The 17,308-nt window shown below is 44.4% G+C and overlaps 1 protein-coding gene across 8 annotated transcripts in view; it reads left to right on the top strand.

The window, feature by feature from the left end:
* LOC129853601 (CAP-Gly domain-containing linker protein 1-like) overlaps positions 1-17,308 on the top strand; it is a 47,244-nt gene that overhangs the window by 20,902 nt on the left and 9,034 nt on the right. For 6 of the 8 annotated variants that reach the window (XM_055919800.1, XM_055919799.1, XM_055919796.1 and 3 more), the window contains 10 exons: positions 829-1,737; positions 2,006-2,122; positions 2,427-2,484; positions 2,787-2,870; positions 5,690-5,846; positions 6,883-7,027; positions 7,238-7,453; positions 10,724-13,408; positions 15,752-15,889; positions 16,722-16,819. In XM_055919800.1, the coding sequence (XP_055775775.1) occupies positions 829-1,737; positions 2,006-2,122; positions 2,427-2,484; positions 2,787-2,870; positions 5,690-5,846; positions 6,883-7,027; positions 7,238-7,453; positions 10,724-13,408; positions 15,752-15,889; positions 16,722-16,819 (4,607 nt within the window). The remainder of the gene's footprint in view (positions 1-828; positions 1,738-2,005; positions 2,123-2,426; positions 2,485-2,786; positions 2,871-5,689; positions 5,847-6,882; positions 7,028-7,237; positions 7,454-10,723; positions 13,409-15,751; positions 15,890-16,721; positions 16,820-17,308) is intronic. The other 2 variants (XM_055919802.1, XM_055919803.1) reach the window with 2 other exon arrangements.

Raw genomic sequence — 17,308 nt, 5'->3', positions numbered from 1 at the left:
CTATACAACAATTCTGTTCTTTTTAGATTAGATTTTACCCAGAGAACGGCAAAGCCGTCTGATTCTTTTGCCTCTTTCTCCATGTGTTCCTCTGCTCACAGTTAGCACACAGTCTCAAAGACTTTGCTGTTAGGACATGTAGCCAGACAGCACCCCTATATACAACCATCCCTTATTCCCAGTGGTCCTTTGTCCCACCCCCCCAATCCTACAAGCCCCAATTGCCCTGCCCATCTAGTATCCCACGCCTCTTGTAAGTCTCTCTCCTACTCCCATCCCTTAGCAATTCTTCTGTGCTTCCCTCAGGGGTGTCAGCCAATGCAGGGGTATTCAACTGCCATTCTCAAGAGCCGTAGTCTACTGGTTTTCTTTTCCCCCGGTCCTTAATTCATAGGTTGATATCATTAGTTGTCAAGAAAGTCTATCTGGTTTTATTCTGGTCTAAATCGACCCCTGATTAAAAGGTAAGGATGAAAACCAGTAAACGCTGCAGCACTTGGGGAGTGTAGTTCAATACACAAGAATTACATGTGAGGAATGATATGGTTTTATTTTATATCCACTAGAGGGCAGTGTAATATTTCAACTGTAGGCATCCTATGTAAATGTGGGATTGCACTGTTTACTTGCTTTACGCTACTACTGCAACTATGGTGGACATCTGTTTCGATAGGACCCTCTTTGAAAAAGATTCCTCCCCGTAGACCTATCTGATGGCAGGGGGTTTCAACAGCTACCCTTTTTTCCTGTCAGTACATGCACAATCACAATGTTTCCAAAGGTTGAAGAACACAGTTTTGTTTGAGCCAGAGTTGTGCCATCCCATAGGTGGCCACAGTTTCAGAGAAGTCCCGCATAATGGAGCTGGAGAGGGACCTGGTGCTGAGGACCAGGGAGGTGGATGACCTGCGGTTGCGTCTGGAGGCCCAGCAAGAGTCAGAGGGCTCAGACTCCACTACCTCCCCTCTCCTGGAGGAGGTGAGCTCTCTGAGGGCTCAGCTGGCTTCTCAGGAAGACCAGCAACGGGTTGAGCATGCCGGGATGAGGGAGAAGCTGGCAGCGGAGGAGAAGGCACACAGTGAGGCAATGGCCCAGCTCCAAGTCTCATCCACCAAGCTTTCCACTGACAACGAGCAGTTGAAGCTGCACATCAGCCAGAACGAGAAGGAGAATGCAGATGCCATAGAGCTGTGGAGCTCTAAGCTGGAATCTGCCATCGCCTCACACCAGCAGGCCATGGAGGAGATTAAGGTTTCCTTCAGCAAAGGGGCTGGCTCCCAGGCGACAGAGCTGGTGGAGACCAAGAGTGCCCTGGAGAGGCTGAAGGTGGAGCACAAGCAGGCACTGAAAGAGGCTGGGGCCAGGTGTGTGGCAGAGTCTGCAGCCCGGGCACAGGAGACGGGGGAGCTTAACAAACAGCTGCTGGTCGTGTCAGAGGAGAAGGAGCGCCTGGAGGAGAGCCTGCGGTCCAGTGTGGAGAGTGCTGAGGAGCAGCACCTGGTGGAGATGGAGGATGTGCTAGTCAAACTGCACACTGCTGAGCTGAAGGTAAAGGAACTGGAGGAGCAGGAGGCTAAGCTAGTCCAGCAGACCCAGGACAGGGCCAAGGAGGTCCAGGAGCAGGTGGCAGCTATGGAGGCTCTGCACTCCCAGGCAGGCCAAGGTAACCAAGAGCTCCAGAGTTTGAGGACCCAGCTGGAGGAGACCCAGAGACAAGCTTGCTCACAGGGCAACAAGGTAGGTCCATACCCATACCACCCTCCCATTGTCCATGACCGTATCCAGTTTCTATTTTACGTCCATGTGAGTTTTCCAGAAATATTGGCATGAAATAAATACAACTGGTATGTCATGTTATGATTTACCCTTACCTTCAGTCATTACTTTGTTTCATTTGGATTCATTTTTAGCTTGTCCTTCATATTCATAATGTCACACATTCATTCCCCCCCCCCAAAAAATGTCCTCCATGTTCATGGTGTCATGCCCTGGCCTGTGGCTGTAGGTCATTGAGTTGAGCTCTGAGCTGGAGGGCAGGCAGCAGGAGATCCTCTCCTTGCAGCAGAGCCTGACCACTGTGCAGCAGAACACGGGCTCTCTGGAGCAAGAGCTGGGCAACGTGGTGAGTACTAGCGCTTATGTGGGGTGGTGAGGAGCCAGGGAATGGGAGTGGGTGGCCTTGCATGACTGATGGGACAGTAGGGCTTAAGGTAAGCTCAGGTAAGGAAGAGCATAGTATTGAAATGCTAGCTTTTTGTTTTCATGGGAATGATAAAGTATCTACCTATAGGTAGACCTTCAATTATACACTTATGATGAAACTTGTGTATAACATTAGTAATTGGCAACCATTTTGAGGTTTGTCATGGAATACTTTTCTGACTAACGCACGCACGGATGTATTCATCAAAGTTTTATTTCCTCAGAAACAAAAACTGTCAGAAAGCACAGACGATCAGACTAAGTCAACACAAACTATGCAAGGTAAATATATTTACTTTGACCATGTTGGTCCTTTAACGTTAGTCTTTGTTTTCTTATTACTTGTGTTACATGTGTTTTTATCAGCAAGACGCATCATATTCCTAGATACAAAATGTTGACTTCAAGCTAATTTAATGACTAACAATGATGTGGTTTTATAAAAAAATATGTATTATATTGGTCCACAGGGCCAGGCAGTACACAGTAGATTAGTACATATAGTACATGTATTTGTGCTGCATGGTGTTAAGCGCTTGAATGACGCAAGCTAATAGTGTCAGTCTCTTAATTCTCTCTTTCAGAGTTGCTTCAGAAGCTTGGCGAAAAAGAGGGGCAGTGCACATCGCTCTCCACCGAATCAGAGGCTCTTAGAAGCCAACTTGCAGGTCAGAACACTGGCCAGCACTGTGGTTCTTAACCTACAGGACACACAGCTCAATGTGACCATTCTCCCTACATGCGTTCAGTTGTGTAACCTACACCAGGGGTCTCCAAACCTGCTGTTTTTTGTTGTAGTATTTCTGGTAGATAGCGGTTCCCAAACTTTTTATAGTCCCATACACCTCCAAACGTTCCAACCTCCAGCTGTGTACCCCCTCTAGCACCAGGGTCAGCGCACTCTCAAATGTTTTTTTTACATTATTGTAAGCCTGCCACACACACACTATACAATACATTTATTAAACATAAGAATGAGTGTGAGTTTTTGTCACAACCCGGTTCGTGGGAAGTGACAAAGCGCTCTTATAGGACCAGAGCACAAATAATAATATAATAATAATCATCAACAATTTTTCTCTTTATTTAGCCATCTTACATATAAAACTTTATTTGTTCATCGAAAATTGTGAATAACTCACCACAGGTTAATGAGAAGGGTGTGCTTGAAAGGATGCACATAACTCTGCAATGTTGTATTGGAGAGAGTCTGTCTTAAATCATTTTCCACACACAGTCAGTGCCTTTATTTAGTTTTCATGCTAGTGAGGGCCAAGAATCCACTCTCACATAGGTACGTGGTTGCAAAGGGCATCAGTGTCTTAACAGCGCGATTTGCCAAGGCAGGATACTCTGAGCTCATCCCAATCCAGAAATCTGTCAGTCGCTTCTGATTAAATTAAATTCTCACAGAACCACTTGTTGCAATTTCGATGAGGCTCTATTGTTCAGATATCAGGAGGCAGGGCATGAAAGGGATAATGAATCCAGTTGTTTGTGTCATCCTTTTGGGAAAGTACCTGCGTAATTGCGCACCCAACTCACTCAGGTGCTTCGCTATATTACATTTTACATTGTCTGTAAGCTTGAGTTCATTTGAACACAAAAAAAATCATACAATGATGGAGAGACCTGTGTGTTGTCTTTGTTAATGCAGACAGAGAAGAGCTCCAACTTCTTAATCATAGCCTCAATTTTGTCCCGCACATTGAATATAGTTGCGGAGAGTCCCAGTAATCCTAGATTCAGGTCATTCAGGCGAGAAAAAACATCACCCAGATAGGCCAGTTGTGTGAGAAACTCGTCATCATGCAATCAGTCAGACAAGTGAAAATTATGGTCAGTAAAGAAGACTTTAAGCTCGTCTCTCAATTTAAAAAAACGGGTCAATACTTTGCCCCTTGATAACCAGAACACTTCTGTATGTTGTAAAAGCGTTACATGGTCGCTGCCCATATCCTTGCGTAGTGCAGAAAATACACAAGAGTTCGGGGGCCTTGCTTTAACAAAGTTAATAATTTTCACTGTAGTGTCCAAAATGTCTTTCAAGCTGTCAGGCATTCCTTTGGCAGTAAGAGCCTCTCGGTGGATGCTGCAGTGTTCCCAAGTGGTGTCGGGAGCAACTGCTTGCACGTGCGTTACCATTTCACTATGTCTCCCAGTCATGGCTTTTGCCCCATCAGTACAGATACCTAAACATCTTGACCACCAAACTCCATTTGATGTCACAAAGCTGTCCAGTGGATTGCAGAAGAGGATGTCTTCCTTAATTGACCCCCATAAACGTAATGGACATATACCAGGAGCTGTGCCAGGCCCGCCACGTCGTTTGACTCATCCAGCTGTAACACATAATATTCACTGGCTTGTATGTGAAGCAGTAATTTCAAAACATCTCCTGCCATGTCAATGATGCGTTAAACAGTGTTGTTTGATGAAGCATTGTCTGTATAGTTTTTTGGGCCTTTTCCCCCAGCATTGTCCCAGCCATATCCGCTGCAGCAGGAAGAATTAAGTCCACCACAATAGTATGGGGCTTGTCTGTCCTAGCCACTCGGTAGCTCACCATATAAGACGCTTCTAGCCCCTTCTTATTAATTGTATCTGTTGCTTTTATGCATGTCACTACTTGAAGCTCGTCTTTATTCTCGCTCAAAAAACTCCTGTGGCTTTTTCTCTCTCAAATTGTCACGTTTCTAAATGTCTGCGCAAGAGTGAACGTTTCCCGCTAGAGAGTAACGGTTAATGTGATTGGATGTTAATTATTCACCTAGGCTACCTGTATTTGACATTGTGTTGTTATTTCGCTGAACACTAGATGGTTTAATTTTATTTTTGGCAGTGAAACGAGGCTACTCAGGTGAGAATAAAACCTCACCCAAATGTATAGGCCCGTTGGAAAATATAAATGCACTGATACAGTATGTTAGCTTGTTATGGCTGGGAATTGCCATGGACCTCACGATACGAAATTATTGCAATACTTAGGTGCCGATACGATATGTATTGCGAATCAAATCAAACTTTATTTGTCACATGGGCCGAATACAACAAGTGTAGACCTTACTGTGAAATGCTACTTACAAGCCCTTAACCAATAGTGCAGATTCTCACGATTCTATATGTATTGCGATTCAATACTGCAATTTTATTGAATTTGATGTTCCAAACACATTACTCACTATATTTCTGCTGCAGAGAGACGAGAGAGCATGAGAAAATAAGTTTTGATCAGTCATGGAAATAAGTGCTGAAAACATTGGCTCACTATTTAAAAAGAAGATGGAGAAAAAGCTAGTACAGCCGACTAGTGGTAGCTAACGCTACCTAGCACATCATATGTATTTTTTTTTACAGATCAATACTTGGAAGTCAAAGTATCAAAATAATATTGCGATATGCAATTGTAACCCCCCCATCACTAGTGATTGTGTATGTGGACTGAGGCTTGTTACCCTTGACTGAATGATGTTTTCCTCTGACCCAGGGCTGGAGAGGAAGCTAAAGGCTGGAGAGGAGAAGCTTGATCAGCTCGCAAACGACAAGGCCAAGCTCCAAAGTGACATCTCAGACATGATGAAGTCATCAGGTGACAGTTCAGCACAGCTTACCAAAATGAATGAAGACCTCACTCAGAAAGAAAGGTACACAATGAAATGAAATGTCATGAACAAAGGTGTTCTCAAACGTATGCAAATAGATTGGCTTAATTTCACCGTCGACAATCAGGTTAACCTCTAGTGACAATATTTAATGAGCGTGTGACAACGATGCACAAAACCGTCGAACATGCACTGAGTATACAAAACATTAAGAGCACCTGCACTTTCCATGACAAACTGACCAGGTGATTCCAAGTGAAAGCTATGATCCCTTACTGATGTTACTTGTTAAATCCACTTCAATCAGTGTAGATGAAGGGGTGGAGACAGGTTAAATAAGGATTTTTATGCCTTGAGATAATTGATTGTATGACCCTGCTGGTCATCTATGAGCGTTTGAACATCTTGGCCATGTTCTGTTATAATCTCCACCCGGCACAGCCAGAAGAGGATTGGCCACCCCTCAGAGCCTGGTTCCTCTCTAGGTTTCTTCCTAGGTTCCTGCCTTTCTAGGGAGTTTTTCCTAGCCACTGTTTGTCTACATCTGCATTGCTTGCTGTTTGGGGTTTTAGGCTGGGATTCTGTACAGCCCTTTGTGACATCGGCTGATGTAAAAAGGGCTTTATAAATACATTTGATTGATTGATATGTGTTCTGTTCAGAGGGTGAATGGGCAAGATTAAATATTGAAGTGTCTTTGAATGGGGTATGGTAGTAGGTGTCATGCACAATGGTTTGTGTCAAGAACTGCAACGCTGCTGGGTTTTGAACGCTTTTCAGTTTCCAGTGTGGGGTAGTGCAACTCAATATTAGTAAGGTGTTCTTAATGTTTGGTATACTCAGTGTATTATCACTTATTTATTGACTGAACTTGTCATGATCCTGTAGTTTTCATGGGTTGTTATCATTATCCTTAAAGCAGGTTTGACTTTTCCATCACCCTGGTTTTCAGTTCATCAGTTTCAGTCCAAAAACATTTGAATCTGCCCCCTACAATGAATCCCTGGTTTGTTTGAATGCCACCTGTCTCACTTGGTCAGAGAGTCACCCCCCTCTCCCCTTCCTCCCCCTTACCTAGGAAGCTGGAAGAGTTACAGACTCAACTTGCAGAGGAGAAGGAGCAGAGAGCACGTTCTGAGGAGCAACAACAGCAGGAAGTGGCCCGGAAGGAGCAGGAGCATCAGGGTCAGCTAAGCAACCTGCAGGAGAAGATCACACAACTGGTGAGTGACAACCCAGTGAAGGCTTTGAGATGGTCGGGATAAAGTAGATGATTAGATGTTTGTTGTAAAACAGCATACATTTTTCTTCTCAGGAATATACTTTTTACTGTCTCTACCATAAACACGGAATACCTCACTCTACCACTTCCCCCCTTTCAAACAGCAAATTATTGATGTTAGCTACTCTTGCCCTCTTTATGTTGTGTGTAGGAGAAGAGTTTGCTCCAGGGTGAGGCCCAGGCCAAGGAGCTGCAGACCTCTCAGCAGCAAGCCCTGTCTCAGGCCTCAGAGCACCATGCCAAGCAGCTCAAGGAGCTGCAGGGTCAGGCTGACCAGACCAAGCAGGAGCTGAGTGTCTCCAGGGAGAAGGCCCAGGAGCTGGAGAGGCTGGTGGCCGATCTGCAGCCTTACAAGGAGAAAGCCCAGGTGAGCATCCACCATATCATTATCAGGACCACCATGTTTTAAGTTCTCAGGAGGTGCTGCCTTTTGGTACAAAAATCTACCCTAATGACAATTTTGACTGCTTTGTAGTTATGTTGCTTTAGGTTGACTGATGTTTTTTTTTTTGAGAACTTTTTTCAAGTATGTTCCCATCCACTTTCTATGAGAGGTTGGTAGCGCTTTATTTTACAGTACAGAAATGACTTGGTTATTATTGCGTAATTGACCATTTTACCATGTAGGTTCCAAGTAAATAAAAGTGCTACCTTAAGTGGTCTATGGTCAGGATGGATGTGCACTTGATAATAATTAGACCACCTCACTTCTAATTAGGGTTGGGCGATATGACCTAAAACTCATATCTCAATTTTATTTCAAACTTATCGGCGATTCATGATATATATGCTTTGTTGTACAATTAAAGGTAAAAAAAACCACTGCATTTAAGACAGTCAGAAATAATCTAATAAATTCAGAGCTTTTGAAATTATACCTAGGCTGAATATATTCCTTCCATAACCATAAGACCCACTAATAATGTATTGATTTTATCAAAATAGTTGTACCTGCTTTTTTTGCAATAATGACTGATCTGGCTTTCAGGTCTGTCTATACAAATGCCCATTTTGTAACAAATTTAACCAGAACCATACATAATGCATATTCACTAATAATGTAGCAGGCATTATAGCAAATTATAAACTGGGTGGTTCAAGCCCTGAATGCTGATTGGCCGAAAGCCGTGGTATATCAGATCGTATACCATGGGTGTGACAAAACATTGCTCTAATTACGTTGGTAACCAGTTTAAAATAGCAATAAGGCACATCAGGGGTTTGTGATATATGGCCAATATAACATGGCTTGGGGTGTTTCCTAGCACTCCGCGTTGCGTTGTGCCTAAGAACAGCCCTTAGCTGTGGTATACTGGCCATATACCACACTCCCTCGGGCCTTACTGCTTAATTAACACAGGTCTCATAAACAATCTCTCAATCCCATGTGCTGGTGAGTAGCCAGCTAGTATTTAGATTTGAAATTTAGCCAACTTGGATCTAGGTATAATTTCACAAGCTGTGAATTCAGCTAACAATTTAGAACAGTGTAATTGTTATGAACACACCCTTCTGTCCGTCTCCAACTGTTTAAACAGCATGTTAGCCTGTCCACTTTGTTCACATGTGGAAATCAAGTGGCATACCTTATTTCTCAGAATGACAACGAGTTGCCAATTCCATATATAATTGTTTTATGCTTATTGCACATTATAAAACACAGACTAAACAGCTAGTATAACAATCTTGATTTGACTAAAATGCTGCTAGCGATACGTGGTAACGTAATGCGCGCACGACAAACCTGATCATTCATTTTCCAGAATGAATGTTCATTGGTACATCCGTTTTAGTAGTGTCTGTTCTGCTCAAAATGTGAAGAGTTGAGACAAACAGTGTATGGTTCCAAAGGTTAACTTCTCTATTACAGTAAAATAATGTGTTTTGGTGTTGGTGACCGATTCTGTTGGACCAAACCTCAAATGCAAATAGCGAGTTGAAACAGTTTGTCAGAGAGGAAGAAGTGATCTCTCATATTTGTTGTTGTGAGTGGTAGGAGGAGGGGCTTGGAAGAAAGCGGCGAAGTAAGAGGGTTTCACTCTCGTAAAAATATATACAAAATAAGTCCAATGCGTTTCTATGCACTTATTTTGAACCTAAGCTTGTCTCCTGTATTCCCACCTTTGGGACAACGGCTCCCGTTGTTAGGGCGAAAAGACTTGAGCATCTCGCCATTATATGCAAATCTCTGGTATAAATGGGAAGGTGCACAGCACAGAAGGAGCGAATGAGACAAGACCAAAAAGACAATATGTGAACAAGCAGACATAAACGCTCATAAAAACAAAAAAGATGTGATTCTGCGTTACTGGCATTTGGAATATCGTGCAATACATACATTCAAATTCATCTTATTAATTAAATATATCGCCCAGCCATACTTCTATTGTCTGGGTAGTTATCTTACTGTAAGAAGTACCTGAAGTCCGTTTTGTGAAGGATTCACAGACTGTTATGCCATAATTATTCTATCACAGTGACCTCATTCTTTGATTTCACTAACACAAATATATTTTTTAACTCACAAAGCCTATTCCTAAGGCTATGAGATTCATGTTAGCATTTTATCTGCTCATATTATTGTTTTTTGTTCACTGTGTTTATTCAAGTCCATTGCACTATGTAGAATTAACAGCCAAGGGTGATCGTCTTTTATGCACCATCTTCATTTGACCATTGACAGTGTGGCTATGTTGTGGTGTGGTTTTAGGGCCTACTTAAAAAACAGGGGCACATCTTAGAGATAAAAAAAACTGATACTGACAGTGTTGTTGAGTTAAAGTGTACGGCTTCTGTCTGTGCTCACCAATTATAACACCTTTTAAAAAGGGTTATATAGTGCCTCCCGGGTGGCGCAGTGGTCTAGGGCACTGCGTCGCAGTGCTAACTGCGCCACCAGAGTCTCGGCGACGCACAATTGGCATAGCGTCGTCCGGGGTAGGGAGGGTTTGGCCGGTAGGGATATCCTTGTCTCATCGCGCTCCAGCGACTCCTGTGGCGGGCCGGGCGCAGTGCGCGCCAACCAAGGGGGCCAGGTACACGGTGTTTCCTCCGACACATTGGTGCGGCTGGCTTCCGGGTTGGAGGCGCGCTGTGTTAAGAAGCAGTACGGCTGGTTGGGTTGTGCTTCGGAGGACGCATGGCTTTCGACCTTCGTCTCTCCCGAGCCCGTACGGGAGTTGTAGCGATGAGACAAGGTAGTAATTACTAGCGATTGGATACCACGAAAATTGGGGAGAAAATGGGATAAAATGTATTTAAAAAATAAAAATAAAAATAAAAAAGGGTTATATACTTGTCAAAATCTTCTTCTGAATGGAAAGTACGCAATTACGCAGACACTCTCATCCTCACCTAATACACTGCACACCGATTTGAAAACCTGAAGCTATCATTAGAGCACACTTACAAGACAAACACACACACATACATAGGCATGTATAAGCACTCCATTGGCGTGCCCCTGTTTTCAATGTTTTCTGTTTTCATTGTGGTGTCAGCTACTGTTTCTTTTCTCCCAATTGTTTTTTATGCTTGCACCAGCTTAACCTTTCCAGTTGCATTTTATTACCTCTTGACTTATTTTGTAACTTTTCCCTTTATATGCCCCTTTTTTCTTTCAACTTCATTCCCTCAGTTTCTTTCTGCTGAGCTCGACTCCTCCATGCAGCATGTTGAGCGATTGTCCACAGACCTGGAGAAGCAAATCTCAGCACTGGAACACATGTCTAAGGAAAGTTCAGATCTCAGAGCTCATAAGGAAAAACTTGAGAAGCAACTCTTCGAACTCCAGGCCAAGCTCTCTGCCTTGGAGGCTAGTCACAATGAGCTCTCGGTTAAGACTGAAGAACTGCTGACTCTGAGGGACAAGCTTACAAAAGAGCAGGAGGAACTTTTGACCACAAATCAGCAGCTGGATGGAGAGAAGGCCTCACTATTCAGAGAGATTGAGAAGCTCAGAGTTGCTGTTGAGGAGGCACAGGCCAAAAACGAATCCCTCAGTCAATCTGAAATGGAGCATCAGTCCCAAATTGAGGAGCTACAAAAGACAAATGCAGAGAAGCAGGAGGTCCTCTTAAAGTACAAACAGGAGATCCAGCAGCAGGAAACTAAGAGGAATCAGCTAGCAGAAATCTATGAGAAGACCTGTGAGGAAAGGAATGGGCTCCAGGAAGAGCTCAAGCAAAGCAGGGAGAAGCTGATCTCTGAGATGGATAGCCTTGTGTTGGAGAGGGATGCAGCAAGAAATGCTAAGAAATCCCTTGATGCAAAGAATACAGAGTTGCAGACAAGGTGTCAGTCGTTGAGCTTGGAAAAAGTAGATCTCTGTGTGAAAAACACTCAGTTGGAGGCCCAGAAGGAGACCTTGGCAAGAGATAAAGAGGAGATGTCTGCTCAAATTAATGCTGTTATATCTGACAAAGAGGCCCTCCAAACCATGAATACGGAGCTTCAGAATCAGCTGAATATCACCAAGAAGGATCTTGAGAAGTCTGTCCGTGACAACGGCGAGCTCCAGGCTTCCAAAATGAGCCTGGCCAAGATGCTGGACGAGTCCAAGACCAGCAGTGAGGTTACAGACTCCGAGAGGCTTCACCTCATGCAGGAGAAAGAGGACCTGCTTTCTACCCAGCGAAAGGTGTGTTCTGAGAAGGATGAACTTCTCAAGGAGATAGAAGAGTTGAAGGAGAAGCTCAGACTTTCTACACAGGAAGTGGCTACCTCTAAGGAGAAAGTCAAAGAGGTGTTGTCATCTTTTGCCAAGGAGAAGGAAGCTCTTTGTCTCCAGAATGAAGAGACAGAGAAGGCACTACACTCCGTACGGAAAGAGAAGCTGGCCATGGAATCAACACTGGAACAGCAGAAGATGGAGAGTGACAGTTTGGTACATGAAAAGGAAGAGCTTGAAGAAAAGCACACAAAGGAGATCTCTGAAAAGGTTACTCTAACAAAAGAGCGTGACAAGATAGCAGGTGAGATCCGCAGTATGAAAGACCAGCTGGACAGCTCCTCCAAGGCCATTGATGACCTGAAGCAAGCCAATTACAACCTTACGTCCTTGCTAGAGGAATCCAAACAGAAGATCCAAAAGGTGGAGGTTGAGGGAGCTTCCTTGAAAAAAAAAAAGTATGATCTACAGGCACAGCTGCAGAAGCTTTCCTCTGAGAGGGAGGCCCTTGAAAAAAGCAAAACTGAACTTGCAGAAGAGCATCATAAACTAAAAGGCAACTCTGAGCAGGTGCATTTGGAACTCATCCAGCAGAGGGATACCCTAAGAAAAGAGCGGGATCTCCTGCACTCCCAGCAGGCAGAGCTTAAAAAGAGCCTACAGATCCTGCAGAAGGATAAAGATGATCTGCTTCTGCAGGTCCAGGAGGTCAAGGGTCAGACAGAATCACTTTCAAAGGAAAAAAGGCTTCTTGAATCGCAGCAGCAGACTGAAGCCACTGAGCGAAGTAAACTGTCCTCTGCAAAGGATGACCTCTCTAGAGAGAGAGAAGACTTACAGAGTCAGTTGTCCACTCTGACACAGAAAAATACTGCCCTCCTGCAGGCTGAATCTATCCTGAAGGCAGAGATTGCCTCTGTTTGTGTTGAAAGAGACACAATGGCCTCTGAGAAAAATAGTTTGTGTTGTGATTTAAAGCAACTTAAGATGACTCACACTGGATTGTTAGGTGAGAAACATAGTCTGCTTGAGGAGAATGCCCAGATGCAAGCCAAAGTGCAGGACCTCACTCAGAAATCTGTCACTAGAGACAAGGCCATTGATGAATTGTCTGCCAGCCTTAAGGATATTGGAGAGGAGAGAAAAGCCTTGGCTAGGGAGGTTGAGAACTTGAAGGCACAGCTGAAGCAGAGAGACCAGGAAAAGGATGGCTTGGCTGAAGACCAAGAGTCCCTGTTTACCAAGCTGGAGGAGCTTGGCAAAGAGGTCTCCTCCCTGGCGAAGGAGAAGGTAGACCTCCTAGCTATACAGTCCAGCCTGGAGAAAAACCTTTCCTCCCTCCACAGCAGCCAAAAGAGTGGTGATGGGGAACGCTCAAGGCTCCTGGAGGAAGTGGAGAAGCTGCGAGCTGCCCAGACACAGCTTGAGGCAGATGCCCAGACCCTACGTGCTGAGAAGGCAGGGATAGAGGGACAGCACAAAGTCTCTGTGGAGGAGGCGTCTGTGTCTGCCAAGGCCCGGGAAGAAATTGGCACCAAGCTGGAAGACCTGAAGGTCGAGAAGGATGCCTTGCTCAAGGAGAGGGACGAAGCCACCCAGCAAGTCACCCAGCTTGAAGCTCAACTCAAAAACATTCTTTCCAAGCAGCTTGAGGTACTCCACTACTAACAACTCCTGTATCTAACCCTCATGTTGACATGGCTGTGGTCATGTTTCACCCTCACTGCATGCTAGTCTGGTCACCTTTTCTATTTATCTCACTTTTTGTTTCATCTCCTTTACTAACTGTTCTAACTTTATTCTAGTCTCCTGCAAAAAGTTTGTATGAAATATATTCCTGTGGGCTTAGAACGTTGTTTGAGAAGTTAGGGTCTGTTCCTTGGTTGGGGCAGATGGTTACATAATTTAGTTTTAAGAGTCATGTCCACAACCATGGTCTCTGTTCTCTAATTGAGATGTCAAGCAATATGTTAGGGCCAAAATACACTGCTCAAAAAAATAAAGGGAACACTTAAACAACACAATGTAACTCCAAGTCAATCACACTTCTGTGAAATCAAACTGTCCACTTAGGAAGCAACACAGATTGACAATACATTTCACATGCTGTTGTGCAAATGGAATAGACAAAAGGTGGAAATTATAGGCAATTAGCAAGACACCCCCAAAAAATGGGTGATTCTGCAGGTGGTGACCACAGACCACTTCTCAGTTCCTATGCTTCCTGGCTGATGTTTTGGTCACTTTTGAATGCTGGCGGTGCTCTCACTCTAGTGGTAGCATGAGACGGAGTCTACAACCCACACAAGTGGCTCAGGTAGTGCAGTTCATCCAGGATGGCACATCAATGCGAGCTGTGGCAAAAAGGTTTGCTGTGTCTGTCAGCGTAGTGTCCAGAGCATGGAGGCGCTACCAGAAGACAGGCCAGTACATCAGGAGACGTGGAGGAGGCCGTAGGAGGGCAACAACCCAGCAGCAGGACCGCTACCTCCGCCTTTGTGCAAGGAGGTGCACTGCCAGCGCCCTGCAAAATTACCTCCAGCAGGCCACAAATGTGCATGTGTCTGCTCAAACGGTCAGAAACAGACTCCATGAGGGTGGTATGAGGGCCCGACGTCCACAGGTGGGGGTTGTGCTTACAGCCCAACACCGTGCAGGACGTTTGGCATTTGCCAGAGAACACCAAGATTGGCAAATTCGCCACTGGCGCCCTGTGCTCCTCACAGATGAAAGCAGGTTCACACTGAGCACATGAGCACATGTGACAGACGTGACAGAGTCTGGAGACGCCGTGGAGAACGTTCTGCTGCCTGCAACATCCTGGTGTGGGGTGGCATTTCTTTGTGGGGCTGCACAGCCCTCCATGTGCTCGCTAGAGGTAGCCTGACTGCCATTAGGTACCGAGATGAGATCCTCAGACCCCTTGTGAGACCACATGCTGACACATGCACATTTGTGGCCTGCTGGAGGTCATTTTGCAGGGCTCTGGCAGTGCACCTCCTTGCACAAAGGCGGAGGTAGCGGTCCTGCTGCTGGGTTGTTGCCCTCCTACGGCCTCCTCCACGTCTCCTGATGTACTGGCCTGTCTCCTGGTAGCGCCTCCATGCTCTGGACACTACGCTGACAGACACAGCAAACCTTTTTGCCACAGCTCGCATTGATGTGCCATCCTGAATGAACTGCACTACCTGAGCCACTTGTGTGGGTTGTAGACTCCGTCTCATGCTACCACTAGAGTGAGAGCACCGCCAGCATTCAAAAGTGACCAAAACATCAGCCAGGAAGCATAGGAACTGAGAAGTGGTCTGTGGTCACCACCTGCAGAATCACTCCTTTTTTGGGGGTGTCTTGCTAATTGCCTATAATTTCCACCTTTTGTCTATTCCATTTGCACAACAGCATGTGAAATTTATTGTCAATCAGTGTTGCTTCCTAAGTGGACAGTTTGATTTCACAGAAGTGTGATTGACTTGGAGTTACATTGTGTTGTTTAAGTGTTCCCTTTATTTTTTTGAGCAGTGTACATTACTGCAAGTATCCGTTCTCAGGTCACAGGATGTAATTAGTTTTATTTTTCTCTACTCCTAATTTTTCATTTTAGCCTTTAGGTGCTTCACCAACACTGGTAGTCAAAGCTAGTTGCCTGTTACCTTACTGTAGTAATAGATATGGGTATTGCAATGATTCCTGAGGATTACATCAATTGCATAGTAATTTCGGAAACACAATCATCGTAACCCACTAAAGCTTCAAAATCAAGTTTGGAGTGATTTGGATGACTGACATGCAATGCATGCAAATTAATTCAGCATGATATGAGAAAATGTAAAAAGTGATCCCTCTGAGTTGATTTGGACTTTGTAAAATAAGTGTCCATCAAATGATGATAGGACATAGGGGTTTGCTGTTCACGTCAACCAACACCAATCCAAGTAAGTTGTAGGTATTTCATCATATATGTCTGGTTGACATGCCCCCCTCTCCCTCACTACCTAGGCAGCAGAGTCCTCAGGGAAGACTGCTGAGGCCGTGGAGCGGCTGACACAAGAGAAGGGCCGTCTGGAGCAGGAGAAGAGTGAGGCCCAGTCTCTGCTGGAGGAGTTCAGGAGTGCCAAGCAGGAGATGACCAGTGAGGTGCGTTAGGGATAAGGAGTATGCAATGCCTCAGATGGGGTGTAATGTGGTGGTTGAACAGCATGTATTTTCAGTAAGGTATGGAGAATGTTGAGAAGGTTGAAATGTTGTGGTTATGGAATGATTTGTCACTGTCATAAAGGGTCCTCACTAAGGACGCTGGAAGGGGCTCCTTAGGGTTAACATGGAATCAAATAAACAAAATGATCCTATTTGAACAACTGAACCAATTTGACATTTCTGGGTGTTGTGTGTTAACTTACCAGAAGTTGGGTGTGTGGAGTGTCATGGTTACAAACCACTTTCACAAGTTAGTCTTTACAACATAATACAGTGTTACACGTAAACAGAAATTCAGCCACAGATGCTGACATGTTCACACTTACCAAGGTCACATGACCATTCCTGTGTGTGTCTGACACGGAGGGAGAGAAAGTAGCCAAACCGACTTGCGCAAGTTAGACAAACTTGTTGCTGCGATAGGTTATCTATCATCTCATCTGGTATTGTCAGTCTAGTCAGCTAAGTTAGCTAGCTAGCTTGCAAGGCTAATTGAGGCTACTTTGCTATGCTCCCCATCCTTGTCTACAACAACATTCATATTAAACAACAGCCTACCTGTTGGTTGATCATGGTAGCCTATTCCTTCTCATTTACCCAACTTAAATCTGTAATTTATAATTCCAGTTTGCATTAATTAGAAATCTCCCTCTTCAATTGCTACACATGAACCTTTGACTGTAGTGCTTCTTTGATTGACCAACAATAACAAGCATCAATGTATTATATACACATTAAAAGTGATTTATGTTTTGTGTGTGTCATTTCTCAGCTGGATGCATTGAAGCAACAGAATTCTAAATACCAAGAGGAGCTCAACCTCCAGCTCTGCGCAGACAACCAGAAAATCAGCAGCCTGTGCCAGGAGATGTGAGTATATTGTGTGTGGGGGGGCAGGTATGGGCCTATCGCAGTAACTGACCCTGGACGCAGGGACCACCTCAATGCAGTCGATCCCCAGGGCCCCTGATTATTTTATTTTTGTTGAAAGATTTACTTAGAAGTAATGCAAACTTGCTTTCTTTGCTCCTTGCTTTGGCATTTTTATTTGGGGTGGAAATACATTATACACACACACACATATTGCTCTAAAGTCTAAATAATGATGTGACATTAAAGTTACAATTGTTTTGCTGTTTGTTGTTGAACAAGCGAAAGTGCCTGTGTCCTGCCAGGTGATAGGTAGACAGTGAGGTGAATGATATCTGGCATGCAAATCCTAGCAGCTACCAGTTGTAGAAAGTGATTTCCTCATACCTTCCCTTGTACCTATTTCCCTATCAAATCAAATTTTATCTCACCCCCTTACCAGTTGTCTGTATATTCTTGTACTCATGTAGCTATGTGTTTATAATATTG

Source organism: Salvelinus fontinalis, chromosome 4 (assembly GCF_029448725.1).
Source record: "Salvelinus fontinalis isolate EN_2023a chromosome 4, ASM2944872v1, whole genome shotgun sequence".
Taxonomy (NCBI): Eukaryota; Metazoa; Chordata; class Actinopteri; order Salmoniformes; family Salmonidae; genus Salvelinus; species Salvelinus fontinalis.
This window is presented reverse-complemented; position numbering and strand designations above follow the sequence as displayed.